Here is a 23521-nt window from a genome sequence, read left to right as displayed (position 1 = left end):
TCAACACAGCTCTTCATACTTTTAAAGGTTGATACAATAAGTACCACGAAAGTGGGTATTAACACTAATTAAAGACTGTACTACTTAACAGTAGATTGTAGTAACAAGGGAATTATAAATTGCAATTGTGGTGTCTGTGAGCTGATTACAGATTTCAGTTAGTCTAGCTAGATTTAGGAATTTGTCAAGCATAAGCTTCTATTCCACGTGCAGTACTGAGCCACACAATGAGTTTCATAGGCTAAGTCCTTTATGACGTTATGAAGGCTTCTTACTAGGGGTGTGCAATTCACGTAATTTGCTTTAATGTAATTACGCGAAATTTCGGGCAAATTACATGGAATCTCGTGGAATGACGCATTATGCAAATCAGTTTTTTAGCTCTAGATTTTAGCATGAAATGTATCCTTGCATCTTTTTAGATGTGAACACATTTGAGTACAAAAGCGAACACAATAGCCATGAACAACAGTCACTTGTGTTCTGGTTGTTTGCATTGTTCCTGCCGTCCTGTGCTTTAGCTTTGATGTGAACGGTAGCGTAATTACATGTTGTGGCATAGTTTCAAGAATTTGGTGTAAGGCAATACTCCCAAAATTAAACGAATTATGCCAGCATCATTTAAATTTCGCCCAGGCCTCGTTCTTAGCCAGGCCACACAGCTTTGAGGTCAATAGATAGTTCTTTTGTGCTTCTTTTTCAGGACAAACAAGGTAGAAAGTGAGGGGAAGGATTATACAGATTTCCCCTGTCCCAGGCAATTATGCACTGATGATATTTTGCTCCATTACCTACACCAGAGGTTCTTAACCTTTTGACTTCTGTGGACCCCAACTTAATCATTACTGGAACCCGGCAGCCCCACTGAATCAGTTCAATTCAAATAACTTTATTCGGTCTAGTTAGACCATAAAAGTATAAAAGCAATCACAAGACTTACATAAAAACATCAGTATACAGTGATCTAATAATAAATCATCATTTAAAAAATCATGCAGACAAATAAAACCCATAAAACATCACATAAAAACTGGTGGTCCTCTGCTTTATGGCACGTTCAAGTTATAAAGCAGCAAGAACACAGAGCTTAAAGGTGGGCAAAATTTGCAGATAAGTGAAAGCCGATCTACAGTAGCAAATGTTTGCCTCCATAAGAAAGGGCAATAAAAAACGTTCCCTCAACAGCATATCAAATTTACATTAAATATAAAGTAGTTTGTTGTGATTGATCATCACAGGGAGACAGAGGTAGGAGGGAAAATAGGAACCCTGTGACGGAAAAGCAGCCACTGAATGATTATTGGAATCCGGGGACCCCACTGCATAATTACTGAAAGCCAAGGACTCCGACCTCAGCATTTTCAATTATTTGAATTGCAAAACAATATATAAAAAATGCAAAAACAAGCATTCAACAAACAAGATACAAAAGATTCAATATTTTATTTAATTCATAAACAAATCTTGAACAAAAATCTAAATATTAATGGGAAGGTTGAAGCTTTTCTAAATACAATTGAGGCCACTCATGAGCCATAATATTTCCTGTTTGACGCACTTACACTGCTCCCATGACACAATCTTAGGATATTGACTTAAGTTTTAGTCTCCAATTTCAAACTCCTTAATACTTAGAAAGTTTAACATTTTCCAATTCTATATGTTGCTTCTTTATTTATATACACTTTATTAATTTATTATCTACTTTCCTAAGCAGTCATGGACCCCCAGGGTTCACTGGAACACTGACCGACACCAACTGAAAGGTGCAAAATTGACACGTGCACTAGCAAATGCATAAAGTTAGTTTGTACTAGCTAGTCAGCACAAGCTTTTTTGCACTGCGGACCTGGTGAAAATAACTACAAAATTGTATTGGAACAAGAGTGCTTGACACCTGTAAATTTTATTAAAGAAAATGCACGTTTCACGTATTTGCACACACCAAGTGCCCATGACTGCTTGGCCGCTGTCCTGGACTGACCAAACAGTCATGCGCACTTTGCATTTTCCACACCAGGCTGCATTACACAGCCTGGTGGAGAACATGCCCAGACCCCTAGTCCCCGTTTGAGCGCTGATCCACAGCGCTGAGACCAATCACAACGCTGCAATGCAGCATTGTGATTGGCTTTGGGGAGCCTGTGTGCTTCCGGAATCTTCAGGAACGAAGGAAGAGAGGGAGGCGGCCGCGGCTCAAGGGAGTACATTTTTTTGTTTCTTTTTTTAAATATTTTGACTTGCACATCTTACCATTGAAGCATCATCTTTACTTTGGTCATACTGAAGGAGAACTGTACATTGTTCATTACAAGACTCCATGTCTTCCCGTATCAAGTACAGCCGTGCTAACTCCAGCATCACCTAATAAGACACAATTAACCAAATCTAATTAACTTGCAATATAATCAGTTATGTTCTAATGTTAATTTTAAAAAACGTTCAATTGTGATCCCTTTCTACGAAGTGTTTTTGCTACAGTTGAAAAGCCCAAAGCGTGTCATTAAGTTCAGAGGGTTATGTAAGTTACTGGTTGATAATTCAGCACCTTGAGACTCTTCACTTGAATACTAGCCAGGCATCATTGTGGATATGACATCGGCTTCTTATCACATATTTAATATCGCACAGAATTCTAGACTAATGCAGGAAGTCTTCAGCCCCTATAGCTTCAGATGTTCCCTTGCCGTATGATGTGCTGATGCTGTGAACTTCACAACCGTGTTCTATGTATTCAACCACCTGTCATGTAGAGCAAAAACATTTAAATGAAAGGTATCCAGAACTGCACCTAAGAACTAGTGGCGTAGCTAGACCTTTTGCCACCTGTGACAGTCGGGCTTTTGCTGCCCCACGACGACTGCAGGTGAGGTGGGGGGGTCTGGCGATGGTCCCTGCATCAGCCGCGCCGCAACAGCACAGTTAAGAGCAAGGGGGAAGTTGGGGGTGCCACCACTGCCCCAAAGCTCATGCCGCCCGGGGCAGACCCCCCCCCCCCTTGCTATGCTACCACTAAGAACGGGAGGACGTGAGGTGGAACCAAACACAAGACTTTCACATTCAGTCTGAAACCCAAGAAGCACAAAAGAAGGATTGTATTTCGTAAAGTTTCCTTGAGTGGAGGACGTGACATTGCCCTAAGGAGATAGTCATTCACATGCAGAAAGAGAAAATACTCCAGATGGTGGAGATGAGACACCACTACTGTCATCACTCTGGTAAAAACTCTAGGAGCTGACTTCAGACCAAAATGCAGAGCTGCAAATTGATAATGATCATTCCTCGATACTAAAGTAATGTTTGAACAGTTGGTAGATGGTAATGTGGAAGTAAGCATCTGTGAGTCTAGAGACACTAGCCACTTCTGCTCCTGCAGTGCTTGTAATGACTGCTGAATTATTAGAATCTTGAATTTCTCTGATTTGAAGAAGAGATTTCAAACTTGAATGAAGTTGTCCCCTTTTCTTGGGTAACAGAAGATACTTTGATTAACCCTTGCACTTTTTCAACAAGGGTGCCAGCTCTATGTCAACCTTTGCCAAAAGAGAAATAACCTTCATAACCTTACAGTATCACCCACCCCCCTTATACTAAGCATACCCTATCCTATGCAATCATCTCTCCAAACTCCTCCTTCGAGACACATTTGCTGCACCATGATTCTATATCTGTTCAGCAATAGAACCACAGCATGTCTTCAGAACCTCCTGACAACACTCTTCAAAATATTGTTGTGTAGTTCCTGTAAAACCTATATAGTATCTGCATGTTTAGACAACATACACTGCGGGTATGTTGGCCTGTATAACAGCTAGCTCACAGTGCCACCAGAAACTCCTCTTACCAAGGAGAGAATAGTTCTTGGCAACTATGGAACATGACAACCCTGATCCCTCAAGACCATGGAAACAGTGCAATACTTTTCGCTCAGTCACTCGTGCTCACTTTGTCTCAGAGAGACACTCAGGATAAAAGATAGATGTTTTAAAAAAATCATTTATTGAACATTCATCATTCTATTGTACAATAGGTGTGCTGGAAAAACCACTAGACAGAAACAGATATAAATGATTAGAAGCACTAAAAAGGTAAACGGATGGTAGATTTCTACCATCTTGCTATAACCATGAATACAGGCAAGTATATAAAATACATGATAATAAAATTCGTACTCCTACGATGCTTCCCTAACTAGATGTCCCTAAGTGTACCTAGCATGTTTGTAGGTGTTAAGCCAAGAATCCCTTTAGGATAAAGTCAACACCTTTACCTGAAGTGAGACACTGTGGGACCCAGTCTTGGTCTCAAGTTGGACACTCCGCAAGGGATGCTAGACCACTGCGAGCTGGAGTATCTGCATGCAGGAAGAGACAAGTTACTTACCTGTAACTATAGTTCTAAAGGTATTGGAAGCTTTCATAAATTCACATGTTTGAATCATTACTCGTCATCATGATGGGAGTCCCCGGTATTTAAAAATAGTAGTAATAGACTTAGTAGAAGTAATAGTACACTGATAGGTATGGACTAGAAAGGCCTAGGCCTCTCAGTTATTTAACCTATCATGGTCATTATTAAAATAGAAGCAAAGTTCTGCTTCAACCAATCAGCATCCAGTCACCCTCTAGAAGTCTCCAGAGAGAAGGTCAGCACCTCAGATTTTCGAGCACAAGTGCTAACCCAATTATGCCCTAGGGAAGAGGGTGGGTCGCATGTGAATCTATGAAAGCTTCCAATACTCGAGAACTATAGTTACATGCAAGTAACTTGTTTCTTACTCCAGTATTGGAACTTTCATAGATTCACATGCTTGAATCAGAATAGCAAGCAGTTGGCAGCATATTTACCATAGACTTTAGAGCTTAACCAAAACATATATATCAGTAAGACTTTCAAGAATTCATCAAATATTATACTAGATGATAATAATAGACATCATTAATACAAAACTCCTGTAAACTGCAGCATGGTAAACGGTAAAACATGTGGAAATGTGATACAGAAGAAGAGGTAAGACAGGGGTGGCTCACCTTAATGGAACATGAGACGAAGTACTGCTTGACCATCTGCTGTGTCATTTAGTATTGCTGAGTCCAGGCAGTAGTGTTGGGTGAATAAGTGTCTATTCTTCCACGTTACAGCCCTGTAAATGTCTGGAAGCGATACTCCAGCATAAAGCTGCAGACATCGACACCGCCCTTGTGGAATGGGTTTGGACTCTTGCGGATAGAGGTCTTCCTGCTTTGTGATGACAACATTTTATGGCACTCGCAATCCATCTAGATATACTATGTTTGGAGAGCGGAAAACCTTTCCTTGTTGCACTGTATGCAACAAACAATTGAGATGTCATGCAGAAAGGTTCCGTGGTATGTAGATAAAATTTCAAGCAAGGCCTGACATCCAGTGACTGCAGAGCCCTCTCTGCCAATGTCGTTGGATTTGGGAAGAAAGTTTTAAGTACCACCAGTTCGTTCAGGTGGAAATCAGAGGGAACCTTGGGAATGAACTTTGGATTTGGGCATAGCAGAACTCCATCCGTTTTATATTGCAAAAAGGGTTCCTCTATTACAAAGCCTGAATCTCACTGACCCTTCTAGCAGATGTCAAGGCAAGGAGCAGAGCCAATTTCCAAGACAGGAACTTTATGTCTGGTGTGTGAATTGGTTTGAACGGGGGTTTCATTAACTGCGAGAGGACAGTGTTCAATTGCCATGTTGGAGGTGAAGGTCTTACCGGAGGAAACATTCAAAACAGTCCTTTGAGAAATTCTCTTATAACTCTACAGGACCAAAGAGGTGGAGAAGAAGGTGATCTTCTATATTGGGAAATGGTCGCTAAATGAACCTTTATCGAACTATGAGCCAAGCCAGATCTCACGAGCTGTAAAAGGTAAGGTAAGATTTGTTAAGAAGAAGACGACAGTGGGTTTATGTTCTCTTGATGACACCAGATGCAGAAACGCCTCAATTTGAGGTGGCAAGTCTTGTTGGTACTATCCGCCCGCGCCCTGGCTAGTACATCTCTGCACTCACTAGAAATGTTCAGGTGTTGGAATTGTTTGTATTCAGGAGGCATGCAGACAAATGCAAGCTCTTGAGATCTGGGTGAAGTATCTGGCCCTGGTTCATGGTCAGAAGATTGGGAAATACTGGTAGTCGGCGGTGTGGGACCTGCAATAGAAGAAGCAGTTCTGTGCACCACTGTTGGCATGGCCACGCCGGAGCGAGGAGTATCAACTTGCATGGTACGGTTCTTATCTGCATCAGAACTCTTGGGAGAAGAGGAATGGGAGGAAAGGCATAGGCAAAGATGTTGGACCATGCAATTGAAAAGGAATTCCCCCCATGACCCCTGTTGGGGATGCCAACTTTCATAGTACCCGCATTTGCGGTTCTGGCGAGTTGCAAACAGGTCCAATTCCGGCTTGTCCCAGATCCAAAATATGTCCTGTAGCGTTTGATAATGAATCGGCTATTCGGGACACAATGTTGTCAACCTGTTTGGAGTGTCAGCAATCGTGTGCTGACGTCCCAGAACATGCTCTGCCTACAAGCGGATTCCTTGAGCTATGGCCCATTCCCATAAAACCTGAGCCTCTCTGGAGAGATGGAGCGACTTCGTGCCACCTTGCTTGTTGACGTAGTGCATCGTAGTGGTATTGTCCGTCCAGACTAAGATGAGTTACGAATTCTGGGATGAAATGCCTGTAAAGCTACATGCACCGCTTTCAGTTCTAGCACGTTTATGTGGGATTGAGTTTGATTCCACTTGCAACTTACTTGGAGTTCCTCGAGGTAAGCTCCCCATTCCTCTAAGGATGCATCCGTCGTAACCACTAGTGGAGCAGCTACTCGTTGCAAGAGAAACCCCACTGACAGATGGTTCTGGTCTATCCGCCACCCTAGGGATTTTACCAGGCGTGGAGTTACGCGGACGATGTCATCGAAGGATCCTCTTGATTGGACTCACTGCTTGTCCAGCTCTTCTTGAATTGGGAGCATCTTGAGACGGCAGAAAATAACTAGTGGTATGCACAACATCATTCCCAAAAGGGATTTGTAAAGTCAGACCGAAGGAGACTTTTCTTTTGATGGAATTTGCCAAATTGAGAAGACGCTGTTTATGCTCTTCCGCAGGACTTGCCTTTAAGGAGACTGTGTCTAAATGAGCTCCTAGGAAGACAATTTTTTAAAACTGAATTTGATTGGATTTTTGTAGATTGATCGTAAGACCCAATCTCTTGAAAAGAGTAGTGCAGACTTTTGTGGATTTTACTGCTGCTGCTTCGGACGGAGCTTTGATCAGCCAGTCGTCCAGAGATGGAAAGACTTGATGTTGCTGTTGTCTGAGAAATGCTACGACTGGAGCCAAGCACTTGGTAAAAATCCTGGGAGCTGACTTCAGGCCAAAGGGAAGGACTCTGAATTGGTAGTGGCATCCGGCTACCACAAATCTCAGGTATTTTCTGTGTTTTGGATAAATAGGAATGTGGAAGTAGGCATCCTGGAGGTCTAAGGTTGTCATAAAATCTCATTGATGTAGGAGCTTCAGCACCTCTTGCAATGTTATCATTCGGAACAATTGTTTCCTTAAGTACAGATTTAGGTTTCGGAGGTCCAAAATCGGTCTCCACTGCTTTCACTTCTTTCTGACCATGAAGAAACAGGAATAGAAACCAGTGCCCCTGCTGGATAATGGGACCTTTTCTATTGCTTCTTTCTGAAGCATGTTTCTGACCTCCTTCTGAAGTGCTTTGAGATGCCTGTGGACGGAGATTTGAGGAGGGGTTGTAGGTGGTTTCTGTATAAACTCTAGAGTGTGTCCGAATTGTACTAGGCAAAGGACCCACTGGTCCATACTAATGGACTGCCATTGATGGAGGCAGTGGGATATATTGCCTCCTAGGCGGGTAGGATGAGTTGGACATAAAATTGAAGGAAGGAGAGATGGAGCCGGAGCCTGTGGTTTATCATTGTCGACGGCCAGCATCCTTGCCAGCTCGTTGTGTTTTCCCTCTATTTGGTAAGATGTAGGATGATTGGAGCGGCTGCCTCTGCTGGTACTGAGGCCGGTATGACTGAGGTGTCGAAGAGTATGTTGGGTAGCAGTATTGCTGATACCCCCCTCTGTAGGAAGGCTGTCCTCTTCCCCTAGAACCTCGAAAGGGAACTTTTCTGAATTGCAGCGTCCTCAATGACTTGGCAGTATCTATGTCTGCCTTGATGGTTTTGAGGGCCTCTTCCACATGGCTACCGAAAAGAGCTTCCCCATCATATGGGAGATCCAATATCTTATTTTGAACCTCTGGAGGAAATTAGGTGGCTTTGAGCCATCCCTGTCTGCGCAATACTGAAAGCTCCAGCCAGTTGCGTTAATCCGGTCACATTATCTCATTGGATGCCCTCTCTTCTTCATGCAGAATCTTTTTTGCTTCTTCCTTCAAATCTTCTGGCAGCCGGTCGATATACGAGGCAATGTCCGGCCACATTTGGCGATCGTAGCGCCCTAGAATCGCCAGGGAATTTGCAGCCTTAACTGTTAGTGCAGACATCGCAGAGAACTTTTTGCCAATGGAATCCAGACATCTGCCTTCTCTGTCCGGGGCTGCAGATAAAGGCGCCGCACAATTTTTGGAGCGTAGTTGAGCGGCCTGCATTACCACAGAGTCTGGCTTTGGATGACCTGTGAGGCACGCTGGGGCATCATCTGTGGTCTTATATTTCATATCCAGACGTGGCAGTACCACTGGTACTGAGGCTGGGTTCTTCTTGATCCTAATACCTTCATCCCAAATATAATCTATAATGGGAATAGTTCTAACTGTCTTTGGAAAAGGCTCTTTAAAATCATATAAAAAGCAGTCAGCTTGTTTGGATGGCATAGGTATAGCAAATTGTTTCACTGCACGCTCCAACAAGTTGTGAAATACCCCAATATCCTCAAGTGGGGAATCTACTGGAGGGGGTGTTGGTGAGGCAGGCGATGACATTCTGTAATCGTCCCATTCCGAGGCCATGTCATGCAATTCCCCCTCCTCACCTGAAGAGGCTGGTTCATGGAGAGGAACAACTTGTAGAGTACTAGGGACCCATAATACAGCAGGAGTATTTAGTCGTAAAGGTGAAGCCACCGGAGATGGCAGGTGTCTACTGGCTGGCCCTGGCCGGTGGAAAGTGTGCCTGTAATCTTGTAGCATGAATGAAGATTTGCAGAGATATGAGATGTACTGCTCTGAACAAATTGTGGTTACAATGGTGTCATGGACTATTCGCTTACGTATTAATTACTTGTACTTAACAGTGCAATGTCACGAAAGCACTCAATAAGATGTACACACAATCTGAATGCTCACATGTAACCATAAATGAAACTATCTTATATCATGATGTGTATCGCAAACTTCTAATAAAATGGTGCTATTAAAATAAAAAATAAAAGAGAGTTGGTGTACTTGCGCAGGCTGTAAAAAATAGGCTTGATCATAGTATTGTTAATCATCATCCTCATCATCATATGGTTGACACTTAACGTGCAACTCTGATGGACTATAAGCATCCCCAAATGGACCACTATCTTGTTGGGAATCTTCATCATGCCCTTCCAGTAGATGAGTTGGCAATAAAGGCGTAATTCTACTGGGCGAAGTGTGCTCTGGTGTAATTTCCACTTCCTGTGTCTTTTACGGTGATGTTTTCTTCATAGACAATAATCGTCAACTACTGCATCGATGACGGTGTCTTCAGTTCCAAAGATTTTGCCTCAGTTGTCGACGGTGACGTTGTCGACGGTCGTGACTTTGACGATAGTTGCGGTTTCGTTAACGCTAGAGATCTAGTCAACGCTGGCCGGCAATTGCCTCTTCATCGACTGTTTCTTCAACGACGATATCTTAGATGGTGGCATGCTTGACAACCAAGACTGTCTCGTCTACTGCTGTAGTTTCGTCAATGCCTCCGTCGACGACGACTTCGTCGACTGTACCTTACTCGACGAAGACTCATAGAAGATGCTTCTCCTTGGGTATCAGAAGAATTGTCGACGAAATTGGACACTGTGTCGACGATATCAAGGATGTCATCGACAAAGAGCCATAGAACAAGTTATTGACGTGCCTGCAGAGCAGCCTCTCATCGACGAAATGGTTAAAACACCCTCCTTCACAAGAGAACTGACTGATGGCTTGTCAGAAGAGGTTTTTTTCCATGTTAATTTTAGATGAGCTGGGGGTGTATCCGGCTCAGAAACAGTCTTAGGAAGTTGATCTTTTTTGTGAGAGCCCTTACTGAGCTCAGAGAAAGATTCGTTAGGGGACTTCTTGGCGCATTTCCTGGCAGTGACCGTATCCGACTGTGAAGGATCCCTGGCTCTGTTTGAAGAGATTTTTGAAGCTTTAGAAGTTTTAGAAGAGGTTGACTGCTCACCTTCTGAATCTGATACAGGATCAGACCTAGTTTTCAATTTTTGAAGCCAAATTAAAAGACGTCCTTCTCAGTCACTCTGGGTTTTATTTGAGAATGTACGACAAATTTTGCAGTCTGTAGCCTTATGAGGAGGGTACAAACAATAAATGCAGTCTTTATGAGGGTCCTCTACATAAAGCCTCTTCTTCAAACAAGTGGCACATTCTCTAAAGAGAGCCTACTTAATCTTATCAGCCATAGTTCAGTCCCAAAAAATAAGCAAATCCACTCTAATATCAATATAATGAGGTTAAAGTATTTTCCTGACAGGAAATCCTGAAAATGTCCTTTAGAAGAGAAGACAGAGCAGAGCTCTGAGGAGACCCCCTTAGCACAATGTGCAGTAGGAAATCTGAGGTGCTGACTTTCTCTCTGGAGGGTTCTAGAGGGTGGCTGGATGCTGATTGGTTGAGGCAGAACTTTGGTTCTTTTTTAATAATAACCATGATAGGTTAATAACCTGAGCGGCCTAGGCCTTTCTAGTCTATACCCATCAGTGTACTATTACTTCTACTAAGTCTATTACTACTATTTTTAAATACCGTGGTCTCCTATGACGACGGGGAATGATTCAAGCATGTGAATCTATGAAAGTTCCAATACTGGAGTAACGTCAGCGTCTCGTGTCAGTGTGTCGGCAGGGAAGTCCTGATCTCCTCCGGCTATCTTAGCAAGATGTGATGTTTATATATCCAAAGGTATTCCAAGGGGTCCTACCTTGCTGGTCCACTAGAAAACAACTTTCTTTTTCTAACATGCATGCTTCGCACGCCACCGATGGCGAAGTAACAGCACTTTGAGCGACAGTTATGGTAAAGGTCAGTACAGATGCAATGATACGAGGAGATGTAGATTTCTCTGGAAAATCCCACAATTTGAAATATTTAGAGGCTTCATGTAAGAGAACGACCAGTAATGGTCAGGGGCCTGAATCTGCAAAAGCACTCTTGCCTAAGTACCAAATCTGCCTCTCTGATGGCATTTTCATTGTCAAGACAAGCAAGTTCATGGTGCTACCTGCCATTAGCTTACAAATGTACCTTTCGATGTGTGTCTGGTACTGCATGCAATTCAACTGTATTAAGCACCACAGTCGTCCGGTTTTATTCTAGGCATCATAAAGAGATCAAATTGGTGGTTACATCTGCACTCTAAAATCCCACATAGAAGCCCCAACATTAATGCAGACAAGTACTATTGGACATGACTCTGTAAAATCCTAAAAAGCTCATTAGAAATGGAGGCAACAGTCCTAAACATGAGAGACACCTCAACCTCGCACCAAGTAGAATGGTTGAAAGTAGTTACCAAGAAGAGGGAGCCGTCAGCAGAGAAATCTACTCACCTTTTAAAACTCAATGAAGCCCAAGAACCTCCTATTGGTGTGAGTAATGCAACCAAGGTAGACAACTCTTAGACAAAATAATAACATTGTGGTATCCACACAAGGCAGAGAAAAAGTGTATTGGTAGGGGAAACCATAAAGCAGGTCAGTGGTATGAGGGCTGTAGAATAGCTGTGAATGTTTCAAGCTGCCAAACTGTGTACACTCTGAAACCTGCTTCTGTTGCTACAGGCATTCCATCAGAGTAATAGGAGATGGTAAGATGTAGAAGACCTCCTGATTTCATGGAGCTTTACACATTACAACTCCTATTAATATGTGTTCAGTAGGAATGTTAGGATTTGGACCTTAGCAGAATTTTACAACATGATGATCTTAAACCTTCGCTTGTGCTGAGAAGCAGTGAACAGTGATATTAATCCTTATATAGTTCTATGCTAATAGAAGCAGAGCAGATTTAGTTATGTACTCACCTTGCTGTCTGACTCCGAGTAGAACAGTGCATCTTTGTAGTATTTTATGGCTTTCTCAAAGTCTTTCTGGTCCAAGTTCTGCTCAGCAAGCTGAACGCAGATAACAGACGCCTGCTGCTTCTGGGATGGGACCATCTCTGGCTGTTCAACATGGACACGTTTTAGGATCCTGGACTGGATATCAAATGCCTAAGGGAATACAAAAGAGTGTCCAATCAGTAGAGAAAAAATAACTAAGTGCCAGATTCTACAAGAAAGCCCCCTTTACCAAGAATCTATAAGAAGGAGGCTTCTAACGAGATTCATTGTATTTAAAGACATCTTTTCAGTTGAAGAAACAGATGCAAATGCTTTGTACAGGAATACAAAGAATTTGAACATTTAATAATATAATGTGGTACAGTCTGAGACATTAAAGTCAATGTTAAAATGAAAAGTGACATGAAGTCCAAGCGCAAATGCCAATATACATTTAAAAATAAAAATACATTGAAATTGTGCAATATGTGGGAGAACCAGACACAAATGGGGGGAGGTGGGGACCACCAGACTTGGGCAAGGAGTAAAGGTAGAGTGCAGAAGCAATAGGGAAGGAAGATGCATCTATAGAGGCCTCTGATACAAAACACTGATGCTTCAGGAACTGGCAGCTGCAAATTTCCAGTTTTTATTTACTAAAAATCATATAAAATGTTCTATATAGGGCTTGCCACTTCAGATGTGCTTCCCTCCCCCCCCCCCTCCCCCACTCTTCAATCGGCCGCCGCGGTAAATTGAAGAATCTTGGCAGCACCCCTCCCCTCCCCTTCAATGTGGCCAAAACTGGGATTGCCTCCGGCAGCCAAAGGGCTAGCTACGCCACTACATGATTCTGGGCATATTACTTATCCCCCGTGCCTAACAAAATGAAGGTGTCCGTCTGTAACGCAACTGGTGCTAATGTAAAGCACTCCGATACCCGAGTTCGTGCTATATAAAACTACCCCCTCCAAAACAAAATTACATAGAAGGACAAAAGATTAACTTGCAAAAATCGGTACTCTATCCGCAGCCTAGCATCAGGTTACAACAATGGCTTGCTATCCCTTTAAAGTATCCAGGGACCCACTTTAAAATCTAGAAATCTCGGATTAGTTGAACTGCAGAGGAAACTTTCCAGAAATGTGTTAATAAAGCGCCAGGGCAGTACACTACACACTGCTGTGGAGTCTTTTCAAAATGTTTTTGTTTTCAAGATTATTGTACATTTTTCAAGTTCTGCTCCTGCAATACATAAGAGCTTTTATCGCACAAATGGTTCTATGAAAAGAGTATTTCACACATATTTCTTGCATTTACAGAAGGGGAAGCAGAAGGTAGACTCTTTGAATCCTATTACAGTGCAGCAGTGCTCCAATGCGTATTAGAACATTGAAATGTTGAGCGCTCCATTGAAGACAATGGAATGCTCCGGGCTTCTAATGGCTGTTAGAATCCCGGAGGGCAACATTACCATGTTATTTTCATTTCACAGCTGTTGCTGTGAAAAAAGGCCTCTCATAGCCCATGGGGATTTAAACTCCTTCGGGCTCTGAGAGACCTTTCTTTTTACAAATCAAGCATTGTGTCCGCTAGCGACGGAATGTTCTAATAGCCTTAGAGCCCTTGGTATCGTGCTCTACCGGCAATTAAAAGTCCGCTCCCTTGTGAAGCTCGAGCAGGACTTTAATGTATGGTAGAGCCTGCTACGTCGGACTCTAAGGCTAAAGAGGACTTGTTGAAGGGTCACATATGGCGAGATGTGTTCCCCAAATGTGAAGGTAGGAATCTCGATGGTACCAAATATTGTGCGCACAAATTCAAAGGACAAAATACTGAAGGGCAAGTCTAAATTTTCTCTACCTAGCTTCACATATATGTACCTTGACAATATATATCTTAAATGTGCATATATTTGGAGTTCAGAATAGTTAATCTATACTTCCTCAATATGTACTTACCTATCAATGTTTTGTCCCTTGATATGCTGTCTATGATATTAATGTACTGCATTATTCCGAGCCTCGAAATTCCATAGTACAATCACATGGTGGGGGTAGCCTGAAAGGTAACACCTTAAAATCGGTTCTGGTGGTGTCTGCAAATAAACAGCTGTGATATGCCAGAACCTGTGGCCCTGATACAATAGCTAAGAAAAGCTCCAACTCCAGCAAGTGAAAAGAAAAAATATATATTGCTGAATTTCTGATAAGTGAAACCTATTCCTTTTCTGAATAGAACTGTGGCCTATAGTGTGGAGAAACAGAAGGTGTTAGACTGGAAACTGTACGACAACTGCATCTTGAAGAGAGGGTCAAAACCTTTGCAGCATACACAACTAGGAATGGTGTTCGGCCATGGCTTTCCTTAACCTTTCCATGTTGGCCTGTAATGTTTATCATACAGGAGTGCCTTCTTAAATATTAAAACTGGCAAACCCAAAAAGTAGTATGAGACATCAGATCCAGTTTGAAAACGATACCACTCCATACCTTGTTAAATGTCTCTGCCACTTCTTCTTTCTTAATGATTTTATAGGTCTTTGCTAGTAAAATCAGGTACTTAACATCATTGACCATTGAAGGCAAATCATTCACTGAAAGAAAATGCAAGTAAGTTATTCACACTGACATACCTGGAGAATGTTAAATTAATTAATATGAAAGTTTTCCGTCTGGTCACATAAATCATTTAAATACATAAATCGAAGCAGTAATACACGAACGCTCGCAGAATCTGTAACTCTCTGCCTCAATTTTACGTGACAATCATTCCCTCAAATCTGAAAGAGACAGTTATAGATTCCTTACCTTAGACTTACCCCCAGGCGTCAGACTGGATCCGGAGAATTTGTCAGCAGTACCCCTGCGCGTCGAAAGGTGGTGTGAGTCGGCTCTACGTTAGTCGTTGGCGTCGTGGTGGCCGGGATGACGTCGGAGTAGCTACTTAGATGCCGTCCTCGCTCGCTTACGTCAGTTCTTTCTTTTTCCGCGCCAGCCAGCGCAGATCCAGAGAAAGCGGTACCTCCAGTCACTTTTTGACTAACAAGTTACTTACCTTTGGTAATGATATATCTGTAAAATACATAGATTAGTTATAGACTCCTTACCTTAGAATTACCCCCAGGTGTCAGACTGGATCTGGAGAATTTTTCATCAGCAGTCCCCTGCACGTCGAAAGGTGGCGTCCGTCTGCTCCGCGTTAGTCGTTGGCGTTGTGGTCACCGGGATGATGTCGCAGTACCTACTCAGACGCCGCTCTTACGCGCTGAGGTCCGTTCCTTTACACGACATTCCACGCCAGAAGCGCAGAGCCATGCAAGACACTGACCACTGGTGCACAAAGCTAGGGCCCTGAAAAGGATTCCCTGACCCTAAAAGTCAGTTCACAGAGCTGGGAGGATGGGTGGGTCGGTAAGGAATCTATAACTAATCTATGTCTCTTCAAGATATATCGTTACCGAAGGTAAGTAACTTATTCATCTGAAAGAGACAATTAGTTATAGATTCCTCACCTTAGAAAGCTACCCCAGCAATACCAACCCCGGAGGTGGGTCTGCGACCCAGTTCACACCAGAAAGTCCTGGAGAACAGACCGGCCAAAGAAGCAGTCTCCCAGGACTTGACTGTCCAGGCAATAGCGTTTTGTGAACGTGTGCAGAGATATCCATGTAGCTGCATGACAGATGTCATTGACTCCCCGTCCCAAAGCAGTGGTCGCTGCCTTCGCCCTGGTGGAATGGGCAGGCAGTCCCACTGGAGGCTCCTTCTTTGCCAAAGAGTAGCAAGCTTTGATGCACAAAACAACCCACCTAGAGATGGTCCGTTTGTGCACGGCCCAACCTTTTTTGGCGCCCATGGAGCCAACAAAGAGATGGTCATCCACCCAGAATTGCTTGGTTCGATCCAAATAAAATGAAAGTGCACGTTTTGGATCCAGACTGTGGAGCCTTTCTTCCTCCTTAGAAGGATGCGGAAAGAAGGTGGGCAGAGTGATAGTTTGACCAATGTGGAAAGAAGTAACAACCTTGGGAATAAATGAAGGTCTGCTTCTCAGGACGGCCTTATCCCGATGAACAGCCAGAAAAGGAGGCTTTGAATAAGAGCTTGTAGCTCACTCACCCTGCAAGCAGAGGTGATGGCAACTAGAAAAGCAGTCTTTAGAGTAAGAAGTCTGAGGAGAGTTATGAAGTGGCTCAAAGGGAGCACACATTAGATATGTAAGAACCAAGTTCAAGTCCCACAGGAGCATTACGAAGGGAACAGGAGGGAAAAAATGAGTAAGGCCCTTAAGGAAGCGACTTACAACAGGGGACTTGAAAAGAGAAGGCTGATCAGGAAGCCTAAGGAAGGCTGAAATGGCTGAGAGGTAGCCCTTCAGAGTGCCCAGAGAAGAGCCCTGGTGGGCCAAAGAAGGGAGCAACAAGAGAACCTCAGAGAGAAGGGCAGAAAGGGGATCCACAGCCTTTGTTGTGCACCATGCCACAAATTTGTTCCATCTGCAGGCGTATACCGTCTCAGTGGAGGGACGCCTAGCTGCCAAGATATCACCACAGACTTCGGGAGGTAGGTCAAATGAGGTCAACTGCCGCAGCTCAATCTCCACGAAAGAAGGGGGAGGCTGGACAGGTTCGGGTGGAGGATAGTCCCCCTGCTGCCGCGACAGAAGATCCTCCTGAAGAGGCAGTCTGATTGGAGGGTCGATGGCCATGTGTAGCAGCTCAGATACCAGACTCTTCGTGCCCAATCCAGAGCCACAAGGATGACATGAGCCCGGTCGCGCTTGATCTTCTTCAGCACTCTGGGTAGAAGTGGTATAGCCGGAAAGGCGTATAGAAGACCGCAACACCACTTGCGACAAAAAGCGTCACCTTGTGAGTGCCGCCTTGGAAATTCCAACGCACAGAATTTCTGACATTGCACGTTCTCTTCGGTGGCGAATAGATCTAACCAAGGCTCTCCCCACTGTCGAAAGAGACCTTACACCACCTCCGAGGGAAGTTGCAAATACGTGATCCATCGTGCACCTGCGGCTGAGTTTGTCCGCCCTGGTGTTAAGTGAACATGCCAGGTGTTGAACCACCAGGGATATGCCCTGATGTTCCAGCCATGTCCAGAGATGGAGGGCCTCTTGACATAGGGTCCATGACCCCAACCCGCCCTGTTTGTTGCAGTACCACATGGCGGTGGTGTTGTCCATGAACACCTGCACTACTCTTCCCCGGAAAAAGGGAAGGAGTGCCTTGAGTGAAAGACTAATTGCCCCGAGCTCCAGCAGGTTGATGTAGAGCTCAGACTCCGCCGGAGAACAGAGGCCTCTGATCTCTGCCTCTCCCATGTGGCTGCCCCACCCTAGAAGTGATGCATTTGTCACCACCGTGTACTCCGGTTGGGGAAGAGAGAAGGATCTGCAGTTGACACAATCCCGGTACACTAGCCACCACTGTAATTGGTGTGCAGTGCCCTCTGAGATCTGGACGCTATCGGACAGGTTCCCCTGATGTTGTCCCCACTGGAACTTCTGGTCCCACTGCAGAGCCCGCATATACCATCTGGCATGGTCCACCAGCAGGATGCAGGAGGCCATCAGGCCTAGTAGCCTGAGGGTCACCCTGACCAAAACCCGAGATAGAGACTGAAAGATCGGAATCATAGCCCGAATATCCCGGACTCGCTGTTCAGGGAGGGGGGCTGGAATAGACCCGAAACTGCATTGTCTCCAGAACCGCTCCGATGGAGAGGAGCTTCTGAGAGAGAGTCAGGTGTGACTTCGGCATGCTGACTGAGAGTCCCAGCGAATGCAGGAGGTCGGCCGTAGTCTGGAGGTGGGAGACTACAGTCTGGGGCCAGCTCGCCTTCAACAGCCAGTCGTTGAGATAGGGGAATACTGGAACCCCTGATCTGCGCTGATGAGCTGCGACCACCGCCATCAGTTTTGTGAACATCAGAGGGGCTCTTGTAAGGCCAAAGTGTGGCACGGTAAACTGAAAATGCTCCTGGCCTACCATGAACCGCAGGTAACGCTGGTGGGCCGACAGGACGGGGATGTGAAAATAGGGGTCCTGCAAGTCCAACGCTACCATCCAGTCTCCAGGGTTGAGGGCAGACAGGACCTGAGCAAGCGTCAACATTTTGAACTTCTTCCGGAGGAAGCGGTTGAAGTTCCTGAGATTCAAGATATGACGCAGGCCTTTGCCCCTCTTGGGCACCAGAAAGTAGTGGGAATAGCAACCACGTCCTACTTCTGGGGCAGGAATGCGCTCAATGGCTCCCTTGACCAAGAGTGCAGAAACTTCCTGTTGGAGAAGGGCCGGATGATCCTCCGACATGCAATGGTACAGAGGTGGCATGGATGGAGGGGTAGTCTCATAGGGGAGGGAGTAGCCCCTTCGGACTATTTGCAAAACCCACCAGTCAGACGTGATGGTGCGCCAGTAGAGGAGGTGATGGAAAATCCGGAGGCCCACTGGCTTTTGGTGGCCCTGAAAGATCGGACCAGGAGGGTTTGGAGGATGCTGCAGAGGGGACTGTGGGGGACTGGCCCATCCGCTGGCCCCCAGAACCTCGGCTGTGGTTCCCTCATCTCTGGCAGCACAGGGGCTAAACAGCTTGTGCTGGACTGTGGCTCTGGGCGGGACGTGGCAGGGCACCCCTTCCGTAGCCACGAAAGTGGCGAAAGGCAGAATGCACAGGGTGGGCGGTGGAGAGGCCCAAGGTCCTCACTGTAACCCGGAGAGTCTTTAAAGCACTCCAGCACATTGTCTGCCTTGTCGCCGAATAGGCGACGGCCATCAAAGGGCATGTCCATAAGGGTGGATTGGACATCCCCTGAAAAACCAGTCGACTTCAACCAGGCGTAGCGTCGAAGGGCTACCGATGTGGAAATTGTCATGCCTAGTGAGTCAGCGGTATCCAGCCCACAGCGGATGGTAAACTTCACTGTCTCTCCCTTCGGCAACTGCACGGGAGAGTACGGGCCAGGCCTCCTCAGGGCACAGGGGCAGCACTTGCGCCACCGTATCCCACACGGAGTAGGTGTAACAGCCCAACAAACATGCAGTGTTTACCAACCGCAGTCCCAAGCTGGAGGAAGAAAACATCTTCCCAGGATAGTCCAGCTTTTTGGATTCAGGTGGTACGTTAGGGAATGCGCCTTCGGAGGTGGAGGCTTGGACCACCAAGCTCTCAGGGGTGGGGTATTGGGAGAGGAAAGTGGGGTCACCCGGAGGCGGGCGGTGGCATCGCGCAATCATCCGATCCACAGCAGCCCCTGTGTTGGGCCTGGACCAGGTGCCCAAAAGGATGTCAGTGAGGGCTTCATTAAACAGTAGCAGGGGCTCTGAGAAGATTTAATGAAGCCCTCACTGACATCTTTTTGGGCACCAACACAGGGGCTCCTGTGGATAGGATGATTGCCCGACGCCACTGCCCGGCCGACCCCACTTTCCTCTCCCAGCACCCCACCCCTGAGAGCTTGGTGGTCCAAGTCTCAACATCCAAAAGGTGCATTCCCTAACGCACCACATGATGGGAAATCCAAAGAGCTGGACCACCTTGGGAAGATGATGTTTTCTTCCTCTAACTTGGGACTGCGATCAGTGAACACCACATGTCTGTTGGGCCGTTACACCCACTCTGTGTGGGATACGGTGGCGCATGTGCTGCCCCAGTGCCCGGAGGAGGCCCGGGCCGTGCTCTTCCATGCAGTCGCCGAGGGAAAAGACGCAGCCAAGTTTACCATCCGATGTGGGCTGGTCACCGCAGACTCGCTAGGCAGGACGATTTCAACATCGGTAGCTCTTCAACGCTACACCTGGCTATGGTCGACTGGCTTTCCCAGGGATGTCCAAGCTACCCTTATGAAAATGTCCTTTGATGGCTGTCGCCTGTTCGGCGACAAAGCACTGGAATGCTTCAAGGACTGCGGCCAAGTCCCTGGGCCTCTCCACCACCCAACCTGCGCAGTCTGTTTTTCGCCACTTTCGTGGCTACGGAAGGGGTGCCTGCTACGTTCCACCCAGAGCCACAGGCCGGCACAATCTGTTCAGCCTCAGTGCAGCCAGGGACGTGGAACCCGCCGTCGTGGGTCTGGGGGCTAGCAAGCAGGCCAGTCCCCCACAGTCCCCTCTCCAGCAGCCTCCAAACCCTCCTAGTCCGACCTTTCAGGGCCACCAGTGGGCGGCAGGATTCGCCATCACCTACCCCACTGGCGCACCATCACGTCAGACGGATGGGTTTTGCGAATAGTCCGAAGGGGCTACTCCCTCCCCTTCGAGGCTCTCCCCCCCCCCCCACCAGCCATGCCACCTCAGTACCATCGAATGTCGGAGGATCATCTGACCCTTCTCCAACAGGAAGTTACGGCTGTCTTGGCCAAGGGATCCATCGAGCGTGTTCCTGCCCCAGAAGTAGGTCGTGGTTGCTATTCCCACTACTTTCTGGTGCCCGAGAAGTACAAAGGCCAGCATCCTATCTTGGATTTCAGGAACGTCAAACGCTTCCTCTGGAAGGAGAAGTTCAAAATGGTGACGCTAGCTCAGGTCCTTTCTACCCTCAATCCTAGAGACTGGATGGTAGCGTTGGACTTGCAGGATGCTTATTTTCACATCCCCCTCCTGCCGGCCCACCAGCGCTACCTGCGGTTCATGGTAAGCCACGAGCACTTTCAGTTTACCATGCTCCCCTCTGGCTTTACCAGTGCCCCTCGGGTGTTCACGAAAGTGATGGCAGTGGTCATAGCTCATCCGCACAGAATAGGGGTTCCAGTCTTCCCCCTATCTCAAAGACTGGCTGTTGAAGGGGGGCTCGCCCCAGGCTGTCGTCTCCCACCTCTAGACTACGGCCGACCTCCTGCATTTGCTGGGGTTTTCTATCAATGTGCCGAAGTCACAACTGACTCCCTCTCAGAAGCTCCTCGTCATCGGAGCAGTTCTGGACACATTGCAGTATGAGGTCTATCCTCCTGAGCAGCGAGTCCAGGATATTCAGGCTATGATAGCAATCTTTTAGCCTCTATTCCGGGTTTCGGTCAGGGTGACCCTGCAGCTGCTGGGTCGGATGGCCTCCTGCATCCTGCTGGTGGATCATGCCAGATGGCATATCCAGGCTCTGCAGTGGGACCTGAAGTTCCAGTGGGCACAGCATCAGGGGAATCTGTCCGATTGCATCCAGATCTCGGAGGGCACTGCACGCCAATTGCATGGTGGCTAGTGAACCGGGATTGGGTCAACGGCAGATCCCTCTCCCTTCCCCAACCGGAGTACAAGGTGGTGACAGATGCATCACTTCTAGGGTGGGCGGCCACATGAGAGAGGCGGAGATCAGAGGCCTCTTGTTTCCAGCAGAGTCTGAGCTCCACATCAACCTGCTGGAGCTCCGGGCGATTAGTCTTTCACTCAAGGCATTCCTTCCCTCTGTCCGGGGAAGAGTTGTGAAGGTGTTCACGGACAACACCACCGCCATGTGGTACTGCAACAAACAGGGCGGGGTGGGGTCGTGGACGCTATGTCAAGAGGCTCTGGACATGGCTAGAACATCAGGGCATATCCCTGGTGGCTCAACACCTGGCAGGTTCCCTGAACGCCAGGGCGGATGAACTCAGCCGCAGGTGCACGATGGATCACGAATGGAGTCTTCACTCAGAGGTGGCGCAAGGACTATTTCGGCAGTGGGAAGAGCCTTGGTTAGATCTATTCACCACCAACGAGAATGCGCAATGTCAGCAATTCTGCACGTTGGAATTTCCAAGGCGGCAGTCGCTAGCTGACGCTTTTCGTCGTGATTGGAGTAGCCGCCTTCTCTCCGCCTTTCCCTCTATACCACTTCTGCCCAGAGTGCTGAAGAAGATCAAGCACAACCGGGCCCAAGTCATCCTTGTGGCTCTGGATTGGCCACGAAGAGTCTGGTATCCCGAGCTGTTACACATGGCCATCGATCCTCTGATCCGACTGCCTCTTCGGGAGGATCTTCTGTCGCAGCAGCAGGGAACGGTCCTTCAACGAAACCTGTCCAGTCTCCACCTCCTTGCATAGAGATTGAGCAGCAACAGTTGACAGCTTTTGACCTTCCTCCTGAAGTCTGTGATACTATTTTGGCAGCCAGGCATCCCACCACTAAGACGGTGTACGCCTGCAGATGGAACAAATTTGTGGCATGGTGCACAGCAAAGGCTGTGCCCCTCTTTCTGAGGTTCTCTTGTTCCTCCTGCCTTTGTCCCAGCAGGGCTCTCCTCTGGGCAGTCTTATGGGCTACCTCTCAGCCATTTCAGTCTTTCTTAGGCTTCCTGATCAGCCTTCTCTTTTCAAGTCCCCTGTTGTAAGTCGCTTTCTTAAGGGCATTACTCATCTTTTTCCTCCTATTCCCCTCCTAATGCCTCAGTGGGACTTGAACTTGGTTCTTACTTACCTTATGTGCGCTCCCTTTGAGCTGCTTCATAACTGTTCTCTCAGACTTCTTACTCTAAAGACTGCTTTTCTGGTTGCCATCACCTCTGCTCGCAGGGTGAGTGAGCTACAAGCTCTTTGTTCAAAGCCTCCTTTTCTGGCTTTTCATCCAGACAAGGTCATCCTCAGAACCAGACCTTCCTTTCTTCCCAAGGTGGTTACTTCTTTCCAAGGTGGTTACTTCTTTCCACATTGGTCAAACCATCACTTTGCCCACCTTCTTTACGCCTCCGCATCCTTCTGAGGTGGAAGAGAGGCTCCACCGTCTGGATCCAAAACGTACGCTTTCATTTTATTTGGATCACACCAAGCAAATCCGGGTGGATGACCAGCTCGGTTGGCTACATGGGTGCCAAAAAAGGTCAGGCCGTGTACAAAAGGACCATCTCTAGGTAGTTTGTTTTGTGCATCAAAGCTTACTACTCTTTGGCATAGAAGGAGCCTCCATTTGAACTGCATGGACATTCCACCAGGGTGACGGCAGCGACCACTGTTTTGGGATGGGGAGTCCCCCTCAATGACCTCTGTTAGGCAGCTACGTGGGCATCTCTGCACACGTTGACAAAACACTACTGCCTGGACAGTCCAGTCCGGAGAAACGGCTTCTTTGGCTGTTCTGTTCTCCAGGACTTTCTGGTGTGAACTTGGTTTGCAGACCTACCTCTGGGGTTGGTATTGCGGAGGTATCTATTCTAAGGTAAGGAATTTATAACTAATTGTCTCTTTCAGATGAACAAATTAATTACCTTCAGTAATGATATATCTGTAAGAGACAGATTAG

The 23521-nt window shown here is 46.5% G+C and overlaps 1 protein-coding gene across 5 annotated transcripts in view; it reads right to left on the bottom strand.

Annotated features, from left to right (window-relative positions):
* The window catches only part of LOC146789716 (tetratricopeptide repeat protein 21B-like), a 514157-nt gene that overhangs the window by 242989 nt on the left and 247647 nt on the right, over positions 1 to 23521 (bottom strand). For all 5 annotated transcript variants that reach the window (XR_014970145.1, XM_085632051.1, XM_085632050.1 and 2 more), the window contains 2 exons: positions 12282 to 12470; positions 2254 to 2364 (listed from right to left, as the gene is read on the bottom strand). Coding sequence is in view for 4 of the 5 variants with exons in the window: in XM_085632051.1 (XP_085488177.1) it covers positions 2254 to 2364; positions 12282 to 12470 (300 nt within the window). In the remaining variant the exon portion in view is untranslated. The remainder of the gene's footprint in view (positions 1 to 2253; positions 2365 to 12281; positions 12471 to 23521) is intronic.

Source organism: Triturus cristatus, chromosome 10, assembly GCF_964204655.1.
Source record: "Triturus cristatus chromosome 10, aTriCri1.1, whole genome shotgun sequence".
NCBI lineage: Eukaryota > Metazoa > Chordata > Amphibia > Caudata > Salamandridae > Triturus > Triturus cristatus.
Note: the sequence above shows the minus strand (reverse complement) of the source record. Positions and strands in the feature narration are given on the sequence as shown.